Raw genomic sequence first — 19,264 nt, 5'->3', positions numbered from 1 at the left:
CTTGGGAGAAAGCGAGAGGAATATATGACACAAATGTGAGAAGGGAATGAAGTAGTGTGAGGAATACGACAGCTCATACTCTGCAGAAAGCAATGCCAGAGAAGCAATTTCTGGTGTGCAAATGAACAAGGCAGATGAGGTTGAACTAGTCCAGTGTTATTAGATGCTTAAAGTTTCTTTTTCTTTCTTTCTTTCTTTTTTGGATGCATCAGACCCTGGCAAGAATATAATTCTTACTTGAGTTTGAACAATGTTAGTAAAATGTAGCTAAGAAGATTATATGAAAGAATGTGACATTTGCGGCTTTGTTTCATGTAATATTGTCTGGAATTTCTAGAGTAATCTTTTGATAAAAAGCTAACAAATGAATTTGTGCCTTTGAAGGTAAAAAGTAGTCTGCAAATTCAATGTGTATAAATAAAAACAATGGATTTAGAGTGTTAAACTCTGATACTGTTTTTTTAGTCTGTCAGTTAATACTGAGAAGTAAATACTTTTTTTGGAAAAACATAGAATTCAAGCAATATAGATAGTGAAAAAGAAAACAATTACTTCAAATGTATTAGTCAGAGATAACCATATTAACCCTGTGTTAAACATCTTTTCAGGGATCTTTCTAACTGATTCACTGTCCAATTCAATATCAATTTACAATTTTATGTTACCCGAGAGTCAGAAATGTTATATAGTAACATATTATACCTCAGTTCAAGTCTTGTTTTCTGTGTACCATAATTTAAAGTGACTTTTACTACTATAGTAAAAGCCTTTACTACTATATAAAAGACACTTTAATTATTTAGGGCTGAGCAGAGAGGATTGCATCTATGAATGTGTTTGCCCCTTGTGTAGTAATGACAGTGCTCCTTAACATGACAGGCATGTATTTATCATTTGCTTCATAAACATTCTTTGTTCTCTCTTGTAGATTGATCTGCTGAAATTTAACTTTTCAAGATGAAGTTTTTCTTGACAATCATCTTTTTTATTTTAATTTCCTCTTGGGTTGAAGAAGCCTGTTCTAAAGAAAAGTCTTCGAAGAAAGGGAAGGGGAAAAAGAAGCAGTATCTGTGCCCATCGTATGTTCTCCATGTCTCATATCCTTATATAGAGAAATGTTACTGCATTTTGTTATAAAAGCAAGGTGGTTTATTAAAATACATGTCCACAAAACTTTTCATATCAAATGATGTACCTTTTATGTTTCATGTGTAGAAAATTACAGAGTGGGAAGAGGTTTGGAATGTGATAGTTATTTTCTTTTGCTAAAGATAAAATTCTGTCAAGTTTTGTTCATGCCCTGGGTTTATGTAATTTTTACACATCATTTGCAAAGGTAGGGAAAAGTTATTATTACTTTCTTATGCTAAATGTGAAATGTGAGATTCTATGTATTGAGCAAATACCAGTTCAAAAATGTTGATTTAAAAATAATTGAAAAATGAATATTAAATATCAGATAAACTATTATCTCAAAGTTTATTTAGTTCATATTGATACATGGAAGAAAGAAATTCATATGTTTTCTAACATTTCTGCTTGTATATTTATAAAGGACTGATATTAGGAAATTAGAGTTTCTCATAAAGCATGTCATTAAATGTGAAATTACTTATAAAAACTTATATACAAATATATTCCCCCCAAAAGGTAAAATTTAGCAGCTTGAACACTTTTTTAATAGGAAGGGCTAATATTACTAATAAAAACAGGTAATACCCAATCATAAAGGATAATGTGCTTTAGATAATAATACAACATACTCAGTCATCTGTAATAAAAATTAATTTTCAGTTACAGGTCATTTTTCAGTTAAGAGTTCTGAAATGTCATATTGATCATGGATAGCATTTTACTCTGGCGTCACCATAACTTAGACATAGACTATTAAAATTTTACAGCTGTTATGTAAGAAACATAAAGATGTATTTTGGGAAGTATATTGTTGCGATTGGTATTTGAAAGGGTATGTGAGACTAAAAGCCTGGAGACAGTACCATTGAGACATAAAGTCTAGTATTAAATTATACTCCAAATGGGTATCTCCCAGTTTTCACCTTTCACAGTCCTGCTTATTTAAGTGATGTCAAGGCTATATTCCTGGATGTCTTACACAATGGCCTTGAATTTCATTGTGTCCTTCTTTGGCCATAGGTCCAGTTAGGTACCAACTGGGGGCCAGGGCAGGTTCAGGAGAATGCACAATGTGTAGCCATACCTACTCTTCATTGTCACAGTTTTTGTGTCATAATCAGGACATTAGCACTGAAAGATCCTGGACATTGTTGAGCCTTACTCTTTGCAAGTGACAGGACACATTTTAAAGTTTTATTTGATAAATATATATGCACACTTTTATTTGATAAGTGTGCATATGTTGACACACATATGTTTTATTGTTAAGATGGGTCTGTGAGGTCAGACTTTCAGTCAGATTTCCACATATGAGGAATCAGATAGAGCTTTTATTTTCTCTCTCACCTCTGCCACACCCCCATCAAAAGTTATAAGCAAAGCATTATGAAGATCACAACAGCAAATCTGATATGTACCACATATCCTACAAGGCTCACAGCTGCACTATTAAGTTGCCTTACATATGTAAATGGGCTATATGTATGTATGGTGTCTATAGTTATTTAAGACAGATTCTAAAAGTTAAATTTACTAGATAAAGAATGAAATGATACAGTGTCTCATGGTGAATATGAAAATCATCAAATGGAAGGTGCACATATCATAATACTTTATATGTATTAATTGAAAATTTGTTTTTGGAAATTTTATAGTTTAAAAATTATTTTGCTTTATTTTTATAATTATGAGACTTGATAAAGTTTAATTATAGTTGCAGTGGTGATGCTGCCAAAAATTTGACTTTTTAAAAAGTAGATAAGTCTTGGAGGATTAGAGTTGTTTATATATTTTTTTTGTATGAGCGTCTCATTAAGAAATCTCATTGGGTGGTGTGGTGCATGCCTGTAATTCCAAGACTTGAGATTGAGACTGATGAGTTCAAAGCTAGTTTGGACTGTTTAGTGAGGTCTGTCTCAAAAGGAAGAAAAAAGAAGAAGAAAAATCTGTCTGAATTATCACTGATTTATAAACTTCAGAAGATAAGAGTTTTCTTTGCCTATTGGATCCATTATTTCAAATTTTTGGGAACTCAGATTTAGAATCTCAGCTACAATAATGGTCTGTGAAAGAATATATAAATGTATACTCTAGAAAATGCTTCTATCTGACCATTTTGTGTATATTGATTAGGTATTAAACACCTTGATTAAGAGGAATATTTGAGATTACAAACCAGATTATGAAGGTATTTCCCACTATGGTGATAGTCTTGCCTTATGATATTTTGATGTACTTCAACTTTTTTTTGAGTAGCTGTGGTGAAGCAACTATTACAGACATTTGTAGTTAATGTGCAGCAAACAAGAGTAAAATCTTCCTGTCTCCTAACAGTCATTTTCCCCAAAGGTGGTAAATAGAAGATACATGTTTTATTGCTGTTGTTTTGTAGAAAAAGTGTTTTCTTTACTTGTAAAGAATTAGGGATATCGAGCTACAAGAATTCTGTTTCAGTGAGGAAAGGCTGATCTGCTTTTCCTACTGCACAATTCTCAAAATAACATAAACAAAGATCATTTTTAAAAATGGCAAACAGCCATGTTCACAAGCATACTTTGTTTCCTCCTGTTTCCACTTTGGTAACTTGCTTATTGGTCCTCAGGTTCAACATATTAAAACCAAATTGACTGAGGAAATTTAGAATAAATTTCACAAATTCTGAAAGTCTTCCTGTGTAATGTTTCAAGACTTTTCAAATATATCACTCAGAAAGTTAGCCTAGAGGGGTTACAACTGGTGGTACATGTCTGTAATCCCAGCCATTCAGGAGGCAGAGATGTAGAGGGTCAAAGGCCAACTTGGGAAAAAACTGTGAGACCCCAGCTGAAAACTGACTGAAACAAAAAGAGCTGGAGGTGTGGCTGCCTAAAGTACATGAGACCCTGAGTTCAAAACCCAGTGCTGCCTAAAAAGAAAAAGATAAAAAGAAAGTTAATGTGAGAGGAGATTCTGGTAGTTTGAAGAAGGCTTTCACTTTTGGAAGATACATGTTTTAAAACAGGGATAAATAAAGGACTTGGGCTCCTTAATATTGTAGTGTCTAATTTTGATGTTGAGTTTGACTCAGCTAAGAAAATTACCTAGCCTCTTCCTTTTTCTTAACTCATATTGTTTTGAAATGCTAGGAAATCATAGATTGATGCATAAGTGAAGCTGTAATTCAAGTTTGACAAAGTAGCTGACAAATTTGCTTTCCAAAATTTTAGAAAATTAATATGGATTAAGTAGAAATACATTTTAAATTAGTAAAAATATTTTAGATAAATCCTTTGACACTTTTCTTTTTTGTTCAAAACTTGAATTTGGCATTGATTTTAATACATTAGTCTTTCCTCCAATTTTCTTTTCTGGCTGAGTGATTTCATCCAAGTCCATGACTGTAACTGCCATCTTTCACTGTTAACTCCCAAGTCTCTATGTCCAGCTTGGACATCTCGAGAGTGCCACACTCCGTATCTGCCAGTCCCATTGTGACCTTACACTCACCTCAAAACCATACAACTGGAACTCAGGACCTCTCCCATAACTCCTGCTAGTGTTCCCTTTCCCAGAAAAAGACCACTCCTTTGCCACCAAACTAAAATACTGGGGATCACCTTGTACCTTATTTTTCTACATTAGCTTCTCAAAGTCAACAGTCATCTAGACTTGTCAGTTCAGATCTTTACATCTCTTAACTCTCGTCTTTCATTTTCATTCCCATGTGGACACTGCTTAGTTACTCCTCTCTGCCCTCTTTGATGGACGCTATTTTAGTCTCCCTGCTTCTTTTCTTCCACCAGTTTATATTTCATACTGACCCGAGAGTGTATTTTCCAAATCTTCAGTCTAGTCAGGTCATTCCAATATTGAGAGCCCTTTACAGGACTCCTTACCTTTCTGAATAAGACTCTAATTTCTTGACTCCACTCACAAGGCTCTTCATAAACTGGCCTCTGCCATCTCCAGAAGTACCTTGTCCATGTTGGCTCCTTCACAACCTCAACATACACATGAAACATGGTTCATCCATACTTGCTTTTTTTTAATCTCTGTGTTCTTCCTTTTACCTGAAATACCAGTTCTTTCCCCCATTTTTAGTTAACACCTGACCACATGGTTTTGCCCAAATTCATGGCTATTAATATAATTTATTCATTACTGATTCCTCAGGCTGTGTGTCTAACCTAGAGCTCCCTGAATACCACCAGAGCTATCCAGCCTATCTCATAATGACCTCAAACTCAACTCAAATGTAAGCCCTATTACCCATTTTGGAAAACCTTTCCTGATGTTTTATGAGGTGCTGGTGATTGAGCTCAGGGTGCCACACAGCTAGGCAAGTGCTCTAGTCTGGAGTTATACCTCCAGCTCCCTTTCCTAGTCTTTGGCTGGCTGATTTGGATAATCACATTCTGTACCTCCATGGTTTTCTACTTGCTTCTCATGTTCATGATACCTTATGGTATCTATCAGTTGTAACTGAGTGCTTTCCCACTAAAAAGTAAACTCCTTAAGAGAAGTGTCTTATTTGACCCAATCACCAGAGAACAACAGTTCCTGGCACAAAATATACATCTTATAAAAACTTAAAAGAGTGAACAAAACCCTAAATATCTTCGTTTAACTCTTTTTGGGCCATTATATCAGATTTTTCTAAGTTACTTGAAAATGACACATATTCCTATAGATAGTATTTAGAAATATGGCTTCAATATCAGGAAAACTAGATATGTTAACAATTAGGTAATTGGTGGGACATTTTCCTCCTGGATTCTGTTTCCTCATGGAATTTTGGCCTCATTGTATTCAGTATGTCATCAAGGGCTAAAATCAAACCATAAAGAGGAAATACCCAAACTGAGGATGTATGATGTTGAGACCTGTAGTGAATGTGTGAGACAGAATAGGCTCCAATATGACCCTAAAGGGATCAAGTGAGGGACTTGGTGTGACACGACTGAGGAGTAAATTATACTTTACTATGATATCACTTGTGCAAGTATAGAGTAGATGAAAACATAGCTAGCTTGGCAGGGAATATTTGGAAAGAATATTACATAATATAACCACACAAATTAGTATGCATATATATGTAGTGTTTAAAAACAAACTTTACTAATTCAGTGTTAAATTCATTGCTTTGCTTAGTAAAATTATTTAGAGCAAAGTTTATAGGGAATTTTTGTACTGTTCTAGTTAATATTTTCAGGACAGGAATAATAGAAACAATTAAGTCATTTATTAGGAAGAGTTTAAGGAACTGAGATAATTGAAAGTTGTTTTCAAATTTTTGAAAAACTAGGATGTTACTGAGAAAGGAGACTTTCTGGTGTGGCACCAATAGTTAAAAATCAGGACAAACGAGTAGAAAGTTTAGGAAGTGATATTTTGGCTCCAAATTAAGAAGACATTTCTAATAGAGGTCTGCTGAGATATAATTGGCTGGAAAGGGAGGTAGCAATGCCTATTTGTACAGGCACTCAGGCTTGTGGGATAATTACTTGGCAGACACATTTTAGAAAAAAGTTTCAGTATTAGATGGGTGGTTAGACCAGGTGCTGGTATTTACAATCATTTCAATTTGTGGGATTTTTAAGATTCTGTGATTCTAACATGCTTTGTTTGAATAGCATATGATTATCCATTAGATAAATGGTATGGAGAGAATCCTGGTTGTTACAAATCTTACCTTGATCCATTTATTTTTATAGATGTGCCTTTACTTGTGGTGCATCGGCTTGGAAAGCTCTAGTATATAAATTAAATATGTCTTGCTCTGTGTTACTAATAAGGATTTAAAAATCTCAACAGAATTTCTCCTTGAAATTTCATGAATAATCACATTTTAAAATTATTCCTTTCATAACCTAAAATTTCTTTCTCTTTTCTTACATAAGCCAGTTGGAAAAAATATGCCAAGCTGCTATACCTCTTATGAAGTAATGATTGCTTGATGACAAATATAAATTGTCAGATCAGTGCCTACCATAATTTGTAAGAAGGCATAGGAATATGGATTTGTATTTGTGTGTGTATTATACTAGAGCAACTAGACCAAATTAAAATAATACCTTCAGAATCTTTTTAAAAAATTTTTTATTCATTTATTCATATGTGCATACATTATTTGAGCCATTCCTCCTGAATCTTGATTTAATAAAAGTCATAAAAACACAAGACAATCTCAACCACAACAACATTAAAAAAAACCCAAAAATAACATTGTTTGTCATTTCTGTTTTCACTCATAGCAGATGTAACACTTCAGTACTGAACTTGGCTAGGCTGTGTGTTGTCTGGGCAAATACACTGCCAATTTTGCCATCACTGAGCTTCAGAAGCATCTTTTCTTGAGGACTGTGAGGACTGTCTGAATTTTAGGCATCTGGTAGCTTATAATAAATGCAACTAATATGTTTACAAATTGAGTTTGAAATCTTTTTTTCTATTTTTGGCTGACACTTTATCTTAGGTTGGAGAAACTTACAAACAAGCCTTGTTAAGTGAGGAAAGCTGCTGTTATTTATGTTAGTATGTGGTCACGTTAGCATATATTTATTCTGTCTTCTAAAGTAGTTTTCCTCCAAACTGTTGGCATTCTGATTTTAAAATTTTGACGTAAATAGTTGAGTTTTTATTCTGGTTCTGTATACATATTTGGAAAGTATGTGATTTATTTCTCCTTGCTTGTTCATAAACTAAAAATATTGTGGGTAAATATAAATGTTTTTGGTATCTGTTGTGAGAAGATTTTTGTCTCCATCATGGATGTATGTCAGCATTTATTTCCTGGTAGCCTGTATGCAGTATGTGTTAAGAGGGTAAAGGTCACTATGAATAATGAAAGTCAATATGTGTTATTACAGTATCATAGTGGTCATCTTCCGAGTCTGAATCTTTTATCTAGTATTCACTAACAGACTAGATTGATTTTAGTTTAATTCTAGTTTCTTGCTTTCTTGTGAAAATCTTCAAGGTAAATACAATGCCCAAAAGCCAAAAAATGATGACTGGAAATGGATATGGATAATCTATAAAATGGATATACTGGAAATTGCCCATATTGTTACCAGTTCATATCTAGATCAAAAGTTTTAGCTGATGTTTGACTATGTATTTTCTTACTATCTGTTTGTTCAATTCCACTTGAATGGTATATTATTATTTGCAATCACTTGAATTAATGATCTTCCCATTCAAAATAATTTCCCAGTTTTTAAAATTGGCATCCTCATTATTCCAGTTACTCAGGCATGAAACTTAAATAGAACTTGCCCTTCTTTGTCTTAAAATGCTGTCCTTTGTCATCAGGCTCAAGGTTTTCTTCAGTGCATCTCCTCTTACCATCATTTTCAACATATCCATTACAGTATTTCCCAGTTGCTCACCCTGTATTTTCCTTAGTTTTATCCTTCTTAACATACTGTTTTCATTTTCTTCTTCTTAGTCTTGTGTTCAGTAACCCACAATATCTTTTTATTGCCCAATAATCCAGTAAGTACCTTTTCCCCTGATTTTTCAGGGCCTCCTTAATTTATATTCCAAACTTTACTTTAGAAAGGCTGATCTGCACTTTTGCCTAACTTTCTCTTGCTATTATTTATGCTTGGAATGACAACTTTATGTTTACTTTATCCAAATTTTAGTAGTTCTTTTGGGCTTATTGTAAATTTTCCTTGTTTTGCCAGACTTCTTAAATAGTTAGGAATTTTAATTGCGAATATGAGCAATGTGAATTGATAGTGTGCTGTGCCAGTTAAATCCTTTGATGTCTGGGATGTTGGTAGAAATATGATGTTTACAGAGACAAAAGTATAAATCTCATATATATATATATATATATATCTTTATCAACTTTCTTACATGTACAGTTTGATGTCAGTAGTCTCCTAATGCCTCTCATTCATACACCATTCATTCCTTTGTAACAAGCATATCTTCATGATTGTTCTGGAATCTTTTTATTCAGGGCTAAGGCAATTTTTTGTTTCTCAAATTTTAACCAGTCAAGCCCGAAAAAGAACACACAAAGTTCTGTTTCTTAACCAAAGAGATCTAATTTTAGAGTTGATTTATCAAAATGTAGGGATTTAAAATACTGTAAAGTAGAATAATGTATGGGAGATTTGAAATGTCTACATCCTCAGCCTTTCTTATTCTCACAAAGTAAGGTCTTTGGCTTACAGACACGTGCTCTTTTATCTTTCCTTTGGAGGTGAATAATTTCTGCATTAGAATAGAGTATATTTACAAAAGTCTCCTGTGTTCTCCTGGTGCTACTACCTGACAGGAGTATGTCACTGCTCTGCTGTGGAGAGCTGAAAAGCCTTCATAAATGAATTCCTTTATGATAAACATTTTATGGAAATTTGCACTTAGGCTTCATGAAGCAAATTATTCAAATTGATGTACATACAAATAGCTCTTCTGAGAAAAGATGTAAATGTGAAGTAGTAATTGTAGAGCTCTGATTAGAATAACAGTAAGAAACATATTAAATTGCTAATAGAATGTGTTGGATAACTTGAAACATCTGACCTTTATTACTCTTCATGTAAAGAAAGAACAGTAGGAATCCATGACTATTCAGAAAGTTTGATTCTTTCTTAGCAGAAAGGGCTGAACTGTTTGGGAGTAGATGGATGGGGTTCTTTGTGTCAGTGTTTAACCCTTAGGGACACCATGGGCTTGGCTTATGGTCTGAAGGTTTTACTGCAGCACTCTTTGATTTCATCTATAATTTCTATTTTCATTTGCTTGGAACAGCTATAATATTTTTGGCTTATTTCTAAAAATATAAATGTTCTCAGTTATGAAGTTTCTTTGTTGATTCATCATATGTGTTGAACTGGTCTTGGTTCTATGGTCTTCTTCCTTGCCCTCTTAGCAGCTCTATTTTTCTCAGTCCACGATGTTTTAGTCCTTTTTCCTACCCATTTCAGTCTTAGCATAAAATTATTTTACTTTAGAGAAAATTAATGAAGACTGTTGGGAAGAAACTCACCCATTGTCTCTTTTCATTCTAAGGCTGCCTGTAGCTTCTTTTCCTCTGCTTTTGCCTTAGAAGTAAAGAAACCACTGTTCCTCGAATCCTTGAATCCTATCTCTCTACTGGTTGAAGACATCTCTCTTAGCAGACTACCTCTGCTTGCCCATGTGTTTACTTTTCATTGGTTCATTTTTTCTGATGGCTTACAATACTACTGAAGGGTCTCTTGCCTGTAAAGGAAAACAGTTTTTGTATTCCTGTTTCATTATCTTTTTTTCCTCTGTATTGTTATATTTGTTTAACTAAAATGGTCTAGCTTTCTGAGTTCCACTTCACTATTTATTTCCTTCAGTTGCCTTCAATTATGAAAGTGATACATGTTGTTGTAACAAATGAAACAGTATGTACTGTTTAATCACTTTTCTATTAATATTGACACCTGTCACTACTTCACTTTTTGATAAAGATTTTTATTCTTTTAAAATAAATCTAGTGACTTTCTTTTAAATCTTTCTTATACCTCATAAGGATTATTCAGTAGCTTCTACATACTGAAACAATCCCCTATTTCATCTACCCTACCTTTGCTTCCAGAATGTCACTAATTTCTGAGCCTTGGTTTTTTTTCTACATGTCTTACTACAACTGATAAGCCACCTTCTAGGCTATTCCTTTTGTTCTGTTATTGTCCTTGCATATTGAATTTTACCTGATATTCATCCTCCTTGGTTCTTTTAGTTTCTTACTTATTGATTTTTGCTTCTAGTAACTTGTTTATGTTTGTGCTTATGTATTATCTTTATCTCTGGATGTATCTACTTTTGTGATTTCCAGGCCACTATTTTCAACTTCCTACTGGACTTTAAGATTACTGATTAAGGGATGCGGCTCAGTGGTAGAGCCCTTACCCAGCATGCATGAGGCCCTGAGTTCCATTCCCAAAACTGCAAAAAAATAAGCAAAATTTAAAATAACTATTGCCATTAAGTAGTAACATGAATCATTTATTTTATGAAATTAGCTGTATTTTCAAAAAACAAAGGGGTCATTTTACATTGTTAACTTTCAGTTTAATAGTTTGCTCCATGGAGGACAGCAAGATTGTCATATCTGCTTCTGCATTAAGTTCATTATGAAATATTGTTTTGGCTAAAGTATGTGAAGAAAGCATGACCTCATGCAGACATATAATTGGAAAAGGGAAGAATGTTTTAGTAGCCTTTTCATAATTGTGAATGTTCTTCTTTAATGTCATGCCAAAAGTTAATAAGTGATAGTCCCTTAAAAGATAAATTCAATGTGAAATCTGAAGTCAGATCAGTGAACATTTTGTTCTCTGTTTCATTAAAATTCACTGCTCTGTCTTACACATTGAATAGACTCTTTTATCCAAAGTGATTTTATAACATCAAGAATTGGACATTTGGAAAACAGTGGTTTGTTGGGTTTTGCAAATCTTCCAAATGTTGACAACATCAAAACTACCTCATTGGAGACAGTAATAATGAGACGCTCTTAAACTCATGGTGGCTAATATTTTTTCTGTGACTCTGATGTTTGTTTGAAAGTTCACATTGTCATTGGCAATGAACACTGGACTCATTTTTCTCAATGTTATGGGGCTCTTTTTTTCAAGTATTCCCTTCTACTTACTATAGCTTTTCTCTGGTTCCATGCAAGAGGTCTTCCATGAAGAGTATCTTATCTAGTCCAGCAAATAAGTCAAGCAATCACCCAAGTGCTTTTATTTCTGAACAAGAATGATCATAGCTGGTGTGCAGCAGACATATAGTGTGGATACTTCCTATTGTGTCACTCAGAGTAATGAAAAGATGTTGATTTAAGTTTTAAATTCAATAAAGTTAGTATTTCCTGCAAAACATCACTTATGCACACTATCTTTTAACTTTTTAGTTTTGTTATATTGTTGCTATGGTGGGAAGGAATACATTGACACTTAGTATATGTATTTCTTTTTTGCTTTGTGCTGATACACACATAGTATACTTTGTGCTTTTGTACCATCAGTGCAAATGCCAACATATAAAAATGCAAACAGTATTTTGTGATCATGAAGAAGGTTTTGACCATGTGAACTCCCTGAAAAAGTCATGAGTACTTCAGTGATTGGTTGTCCACACTTTACTATTACCTTCAACGTCAACTCATGATGCTTTACATATCCTAATCATTGACTTCTCTGCTTCTGACCAGCCTTTTCTCTTTTCAATTCTGCTCTGTTTTTACCGTGTCTTCTCTTGCCACGAGTACTTCAGTGCTCCAGGACAGCCAGGTCTTTGTTCTGCTGTCTGTTCTGCGACTTCTTCCTAGCATTAGCCCTTTGCCTTCCCCTTAACTTGTTGCATCCATTCATATCCTTTTAATATTGGCTAAAAGGCACTCAGGAAATCCCTGACACTTAATCTATACAAAATTAGGTGCTAGAAAAGTAAAATTAATAATGATATATTTCACATAAAATTAGCTAAATTAATACTGAGGGGAAAGGATTGACCTCAAATTCAGGAAAAATGAATTCTAGATTACTCTGTTGCTGACTCATTGTGTGGCCCTAACTGTCCAGATCTGTTAAACAAAGGCAGTAATAGTATGATTAAATGAATTTCTCAGCATAAGTGGGGGAACAGTTTGTTCTGGAATTTTAATATGTGGAAACAGTGTTTTTGTCAGTCAGAAAATCTTGTTTCTGTTTTAGAATAGATCATTTAATATACTTGTGACCCTGAATAAGCAATCACTTTGCCTCTCCAGACTTATATATCCTTATCTCTAAAGTGGAAATAATAATCTTTGTCTATTTCTTAGAGTTTTTTTGATAACATAATTTATAACTATATGTGAAAGTGTTTTCTAGACTACAAATTCTACATAGTGGATTACCTATGTTGTTGATAGTAGAGCTTCTTTTAGAGAATTCACAACAGTTTTTTCATTTGCAGTGTTATTCTTGGTTTCATTCTTTTCCTATTAACTTAATTTTTTAAAGGTGAGCCATGTAGTCATGGGGAAGACACCAAGTCACCTTACTACACATAGCTTTCTTCATAAGCTCAGTGTTAGGACTGAGTGCATGCTCAATTTGTGGCAAGTCTTTTTATGCAAGGTGGGTACCCAGTGAGACAACATTGGGTCTGCACAATGAATCCATGAAGATATAGCTTCCTTACCCTTTCCATGAGAAAATTAGGGTACAGGGTGTTTATGCAGTTTTCTGAAGGTTACTGTCTGAGCAAGGTCTGGTGTGTATCTTTGGCTAATTCTTTGGTGACAGTGTACTTATCAGAGTCCATCCTACTTATTTGGAAGGCAAAGAAAGTAAGATCACAAGTGATAAGGCACACCTCTTTCCTATGGCACTCCCCCAGCTAGTTACAGATCTGGCAGGTCTTCTGGTCCCCAGTCCAAGTTTTTCCATTATTATTATTGGTGGTGGTACTGGGGATTGAACTCAGGGCATTGTGCTTCTACCGCTTGAGTCATGCTCCCTGTGCTTTTGCTTTTAGTTTTTCAGGGTCTTGTGCTAATTTTTTCTGGCCAGTCTTGGACTGTAGTCCTCCTAGTTCTGCCTCCTACATAGCTGGAATTGCAAGCACGCACCACCATGCCTGGCTTCATTAATGTGCTTGCTGCTATGTTTATGTTTTTTTAGTATTAACTTCACCAAAGGCAACACACTCATCTTCATTGTTACTTAGCCTTTGTTTATTTTTATCTTTTTCAAGCAACAAATTACGCTTACTTGCAGTGTTAGTGAAATTTAGTTTGTCCATGTTCTTTCTAAATAGCAGGATGTTACTTTCTGAGCACACAGTCTTACAAGCTTCCTCTTTATGAATTATGTTCCACCACATAAAAACAGATCATTAGTTTGATTAATAATTTTTAATTTGGAAGTTAGCTGCTGATGGGAGTTTTGTAAATACAAACTCATTTTGAACTGCTATAGTTAGGAAGCTGTATCAAATTCATTTCCTCTTCATACTGTGTGGATGCAGGTAAAAAGGCCTACAAAGGCAAACCTAAAAAAAGGAAGTGAAGTATGATGTCTCTTGCAGTAAGAATGGGTAGGTGATGAGGGGAGTCTAGAAGTTTAGTTTGGGGTATGTTACATTTGAAGCATCCGTTTCATATCCAAGGAGAAATGTCAATGAGCTGTTGAATGCACAGCCAGAAATTCTGAGAAACGATACAGATGTAAACTTGAAAGTTAAGCATTATGAGACGGCATGAGTTTATGTATAATGTAACATAGCTAGCCGGGCATTGTAATCTCTGCTTTTTGGGAGGTAGAGACAGGAGCATTTTGAGTTCAAGGCCAGCCTGGACAAAGTGAACAAGACCTTATCTCAAAAACAAAACCAAAAAAGGCTGGGCATAGCTTCAATGGTAGAGCACTTGTGTAGAGGCCTTGGGTTCAATTCTTAGTAAAACACCACACACACACACACACACACACACACACACACACACACACACAGAATAGCTTATTTAGAAATGATTGCTTGGAAATTAGGTTGAAGAAATGAAGGGCAGGCAAAAGAGAATGAGGAGGAGCAGCCAGTGAAGTAAGATCAGAATTAAGTGTAATGTCTTTTCCTTGGTACTCAAGTGAAGTTGAAAAGCCTTTTGTGAAGGGTGTAGTTTAGGGATCAACAGTATCAAGTGCTATTGTTAGGAAAGAGAAATGAAGGTTGGGAATTGGCCACTGAGTTTGACAACATTATTCATCTTGTCCAGACTTGTTTGTAAAGATGGTGATTACAAGCCTTAACAGATTAGAATCAAGACACATTGCAAAGAGAGGAAATAGTTTGTGAGTATTAAAATTGGCTTGAGGAATTTTGATGTAAAAGAACGCATTGCTGTGGTTGGAAGGGGAAAGTTTTTATAGTTGGTAGGTAATGAAGGATATTTGTAAGCTGATGGAGGTGTTCTAGAGAGAGCGTGTTTATTATGAAGAGGACAGCTGCTGGAGTGAATCCACAATGGCAAAGACTCTTAGACAAGTGCTAAGTGTGACCTTGAGTAGAATTTTCCTTTCTTTTTCTAACTAACCTATTAGGTTCAAAATGATAGATAAAGGAAATTAGATTAGTTTTTTTCTATTGCAAGCCATGTTGAGAGATACAGTGAGAGTTTGTAATGATTTCGTAGGACTCAGAGTCAAAGCAGAATACCTTACTCTTAAGAGTTGTCAGAGTCAAAATCTACTGATAAATAACAGAGTATCAGCTGTATTCCTTTGAAGTCTGAATTATCTAGGAATTGAGGGTCTGCAAAGCCAGTGTAGGTTTTAATTTACTGACTATGTAACATGGGCTCCAGAAGATTAGCGTAGAGACTTTCAGGATTTTTTTCTTTTTTCTTTTTTTTTGTCTGTCATATTACCTTTTAGTAATTGTGTGAAATTTTAAGAAAAAAAATTCTCACCTGAATAGGAATATTGTCTTAACACCTCCCTACAAAAAGCCAGGTGTAGTTGTATACAGTTGTAATCTCAGTGCTTGGGAGACTGAGGCAAGAGAATTGTAAATTGCCTGGGCTACACAGCAAGACCCTCTCTACCAAAAAAAAAAAAAAAAAACCAGACACAATTCTTACAGTGACCTTGCAGGGATAGAAACAGAATTTCTAAGAAACGATCTCCTATATTTTACATGTTATTCTGAACTCCTCATGTCAGAAAGGAAAGCAATTTCTTTAAAAATTAATTTTACAAATATATTGGGTATCATGTGTATAGTATGTAATGATCAAATCTCCTAAAATATTTTTGAACTTTTTGATTGACAGATAATAATTGTACATATTTGGTGATGATTAAACATATTCACAGGGTGCAGTGTGATGCTGTGATAAATGTGTAAGATCTGTTTAAGTAAATCAGAGTTACAGGTTTCCATGTTTTGTCAAGACTTTGTGTTTGGCGCCTTTAAACACTCTCTTCTAATAGTTGATTGTGAATTGTAGATCCCCCAGGAGATCACCAGCAATCAGTTCTGTTATCTAACCTCCACAATGTCCCCTTCTTCCCAGCCTCTTAGAATCACCAGTGTACATTTCAGTGACATCTTTTTAAACATTCAGATATAAGATAGAACATGTGAAATTTGTCTTTTTGTGTCAGACTTATTTCACTTAGTAAATAATGTTTGCCAGTCATGTCTATTTTTGGCAAATGTTAGGATATCAATCTTTTCTTGGCTGAATAATATTCAGTTGTGTGTAATACACACCACATTTTCTTTCTTAGTTTGCCCACTGATGGGCATCTGTGTTGATTCCATATCATAGCTGTTGTGAAAAGGATTTGCCATACAGGGTTTTTTGGAGCTCCCTATAGAAATGACCAATCTGTGGTTGAACTATTAGGACAAAGAACTTTAATTTAAAAACAAGTTATTGTAATTAGTAAGTTCATAACTCTTAAATATTAGCTCATGTGAAAATTCTTAAATTCCTACTTTAAGAGCTCTGCCTGAGTATGTTCATTATGACCTATTGCATTTGGAAATCTTTTGCCCTTTGTTATGCCCTGCAAGAGTCTAAAATATAGGCATGATAACTTATTATTTGATTTTAAGGAGGATCTTCATTCCTTCTGTCATTAAGATATTTTTGAAGGCACCCCAAGAGTGTAGGTGCTGGAAGCTTGGTCCCTGGTGTGGTGCTGCTGAGATGTGCTAAGTTTAGAGCTGTGACTTAGTGGAAGGGATTCGGCCTGATGTCAGCCTCCTTGGCAGGAAGAGTACTGGTCTCGCAAATTAGTTCTTGTGAGAATAAGTTACAAAGAGAGACCACCACACCTATGTCTGAGCCTCTTTCATTTGTGGTTGGCTCCTTTTCTGCTTCTCAGCTATGTTTTAATGTAGCCAGGAGGCTCCTTTACAAGACATTGGCACCATACTCTTGAACACATAAAGATTTAATACAATTACTTGTAATTCATTTAAAATTAAATATTGATACTTATATAACACAATATAATTACGTAACTGATTTTGATATTGATACTTATGTTAATATAAATTATGTAATCAATATTTGTGTTTAATTTATAATCTCTGTATATTTAATATAGAAATAACATTTGTATTTTAAGTCAGGCATTACCTCTAAGGACAGTTAAAAGTTACCTTAGTATCAAAAAAATGAAGTGGGACTCTTTCTGTCTCAGTTATGCCGGAAACCCGAAGAGCCAAGTACAAAACAGTAGATAGCCTGAACCCCTGCATATGAAAGTCAGGAATCAGATCTATCTGCAAATCTTGCAAATATGCCTGAAAATTGACTTCATGACCTTTACTCAGCATCTACCTCAGTGGCCTAAGAAGGGTAATATTGAGACCACAAGGTCCAACCCAAACCCAGTGAGAGGGACATGAAAGCAAGATGCTCTCTGTGCCCTATATTTTGGGGGACTCATGTGGATTGGTATCTGACTCATATTAGAGAAGTCAGGCAGACTGTAACTAGAAGCTAGAGACAATGGAACTGAGAGATGAGAGCTGCCATGGGAAGGGAGTGCGTTCTGTCCAGGAAAGAATACTGAGCTTGTACCATGACTCAGACATGGATCACGTGAGGGAGAGAGTAAGAGATTAGGAGAAAGCAAGTACCAGGAGCTGAGGGATTCCTCAGTGCCAACCTGTGACGGTCGACTGCAGAATGTCTGGGCTAAGGGTAGAGCCAGGAGTTGCAGCTGGGGAAAAGCCATGATTTTGTTGGGTCATTGGAATCCAGAATCTAAGGTTGTCAAAGAGGGGATTAAAGGAAGCCACAGAGTCAGTGCAAACGATCAGGGCAGGGAAAGAGTGAACCCCAGCCAAACCCCAGTGCAGCTTCCTTGTCTCAGGGTAGTGTGGTGCTAACTAAAAGTTTCAGTTTTGAATCATCTCAGAGTTTTATTATGAGGTGTGGGTATAGTACTGATGAAGTGACAATTTTGAGTGGTACTGAATGTTCCATGAGGGATATTTTATTATCCAAGAGTGATTGAAAATGTTGTGACATGGGCTGGAGATTTCACCCAGTTATACTGGGAAATACTTGGATAGGTCTGAGGAGAAATAGAAGTCTTTATAATGGAGTCCTGTAGATTCTCGTGATTAAATCAACAGTGACATTGGTTTCTAAGCAATGGTTGATAGGGACAAAAAGGGGTTGACCTTTCATGATCTCTAATCCGAGGATGCAGCTCATCACTCAGTAACACGATGTTTATTGTCTCTGTATCTTGTGATGGGGTTTTTGCCCAAGACTCATATCACTGTTCATATACGTGAGTCCATGTTTAGGATAATAAAGGTAATAATTCAAAGGAGATAGTCTTTTGCATTTTTACAAATAATTTATGCTTAAGTGGTTTTATAAAAAGAAGCTTCAGAGAGAACTGGAGGCAGAACAGGTTGAGTTAGCGTTGGCCTTGGAGGCCTTTTCCCCTGCTTCCCTTCAGTTCTCTGTCAGGAACAAAAGCCTCTTTGTTTAGAGGCTCTGCAGAGTCCTTTGGAGTGGTTTTTACTCAAAGGGCTCTAAATTTAAATTATTCATTTTAGTTCTCAATTTCTGCTCTTGACCTCTCTCTGCCTAGTTTCTTAATTTTGAGTTGTAATAACAAGGAAAATACTTCTTTTTTAAATTTGGTCCCATCAGTTTCTAGAAAAGAACAGAATTGAGTGAGGAGTTGGGAAATGAGGCACATGAATGTATAATATGTATTTATGTAGGAAATCAGAATATTATGTGTATTTGCCTAACCAAAACACATATTGGTAATTTTAAACTACTTGGAACTCAATTGTATTTTTAGTTGTTTTCATTCCTGAGCTGTTATCTTACTTTTGGAACAAAATATTCTCTTCCTCTTCACATGACACTAACTTGTTTATCACACGAATGTTATTTATATTGCTGAACTTAATTCTGGAAACAGGTCTTTTGTAAAGAAGTCATCTTCTAAGATTTTTCTCCCTACTTACAAAGGGGCTAACTGAGGCACAGCTTTAAGTGTCAAAGCCACACTGCTGGTCAGTGGTGGCCAGGATCAAATTCTTCCAATCTATCTCCAGAATTGGCATGCTGAACCCTCAAGTCAAGGGAAGGATGTTTTTGTTGTCATTGTTGATGTTTTGCTTTTTG

At 35.1% G+C, this 19,264-nt stretch overlaps 1 protein-coding gene across 3 annotated transcripts in view; it reads left to right on the top strand.

Annotated features, from left to right (window-relative positions):
• The window catches only part of Glrb (glycine receptor beta), an 84,594-nt gene that overhangs the window by 537 nt on the left and 64,793 nt on the right, over nt 1-19,264 (top strand). For all 3 annotated transcript variants that reach the window (XM_020187123.2, XM_074041757.1, XM_074041758.1), the window contains exon 2: nt 929-1,079. In XM_020187123.2, the coding sequence (XP_020042712.1) occupies nt 958-1,079 (122 nt within the window). In that variant the 5' untranslated portion in view covers nt 929-957. The remainder of the gene's footprint in view (nt 1-928; nt 1,080-19,264) is intronic.

This window comes from Castor canadensis, chromosome 9, assembly GCF_047511655.1.
Source record: "Castor canadensis chromosome 9, mCasCan1.hap1v2, whole genome shotgun sequence".
Classification (NCBI taxonomy): domain Eukaryota; kingdom Metazoa; phylum Chordata; class Mammalia; order Rodentia; family Castoridae; genus Castor; species Castor canadensis.
Note: the sequence above shows the minus strand (reverse complement) of the source record. Positions and strands in the feature narration are given on the sequence as shown.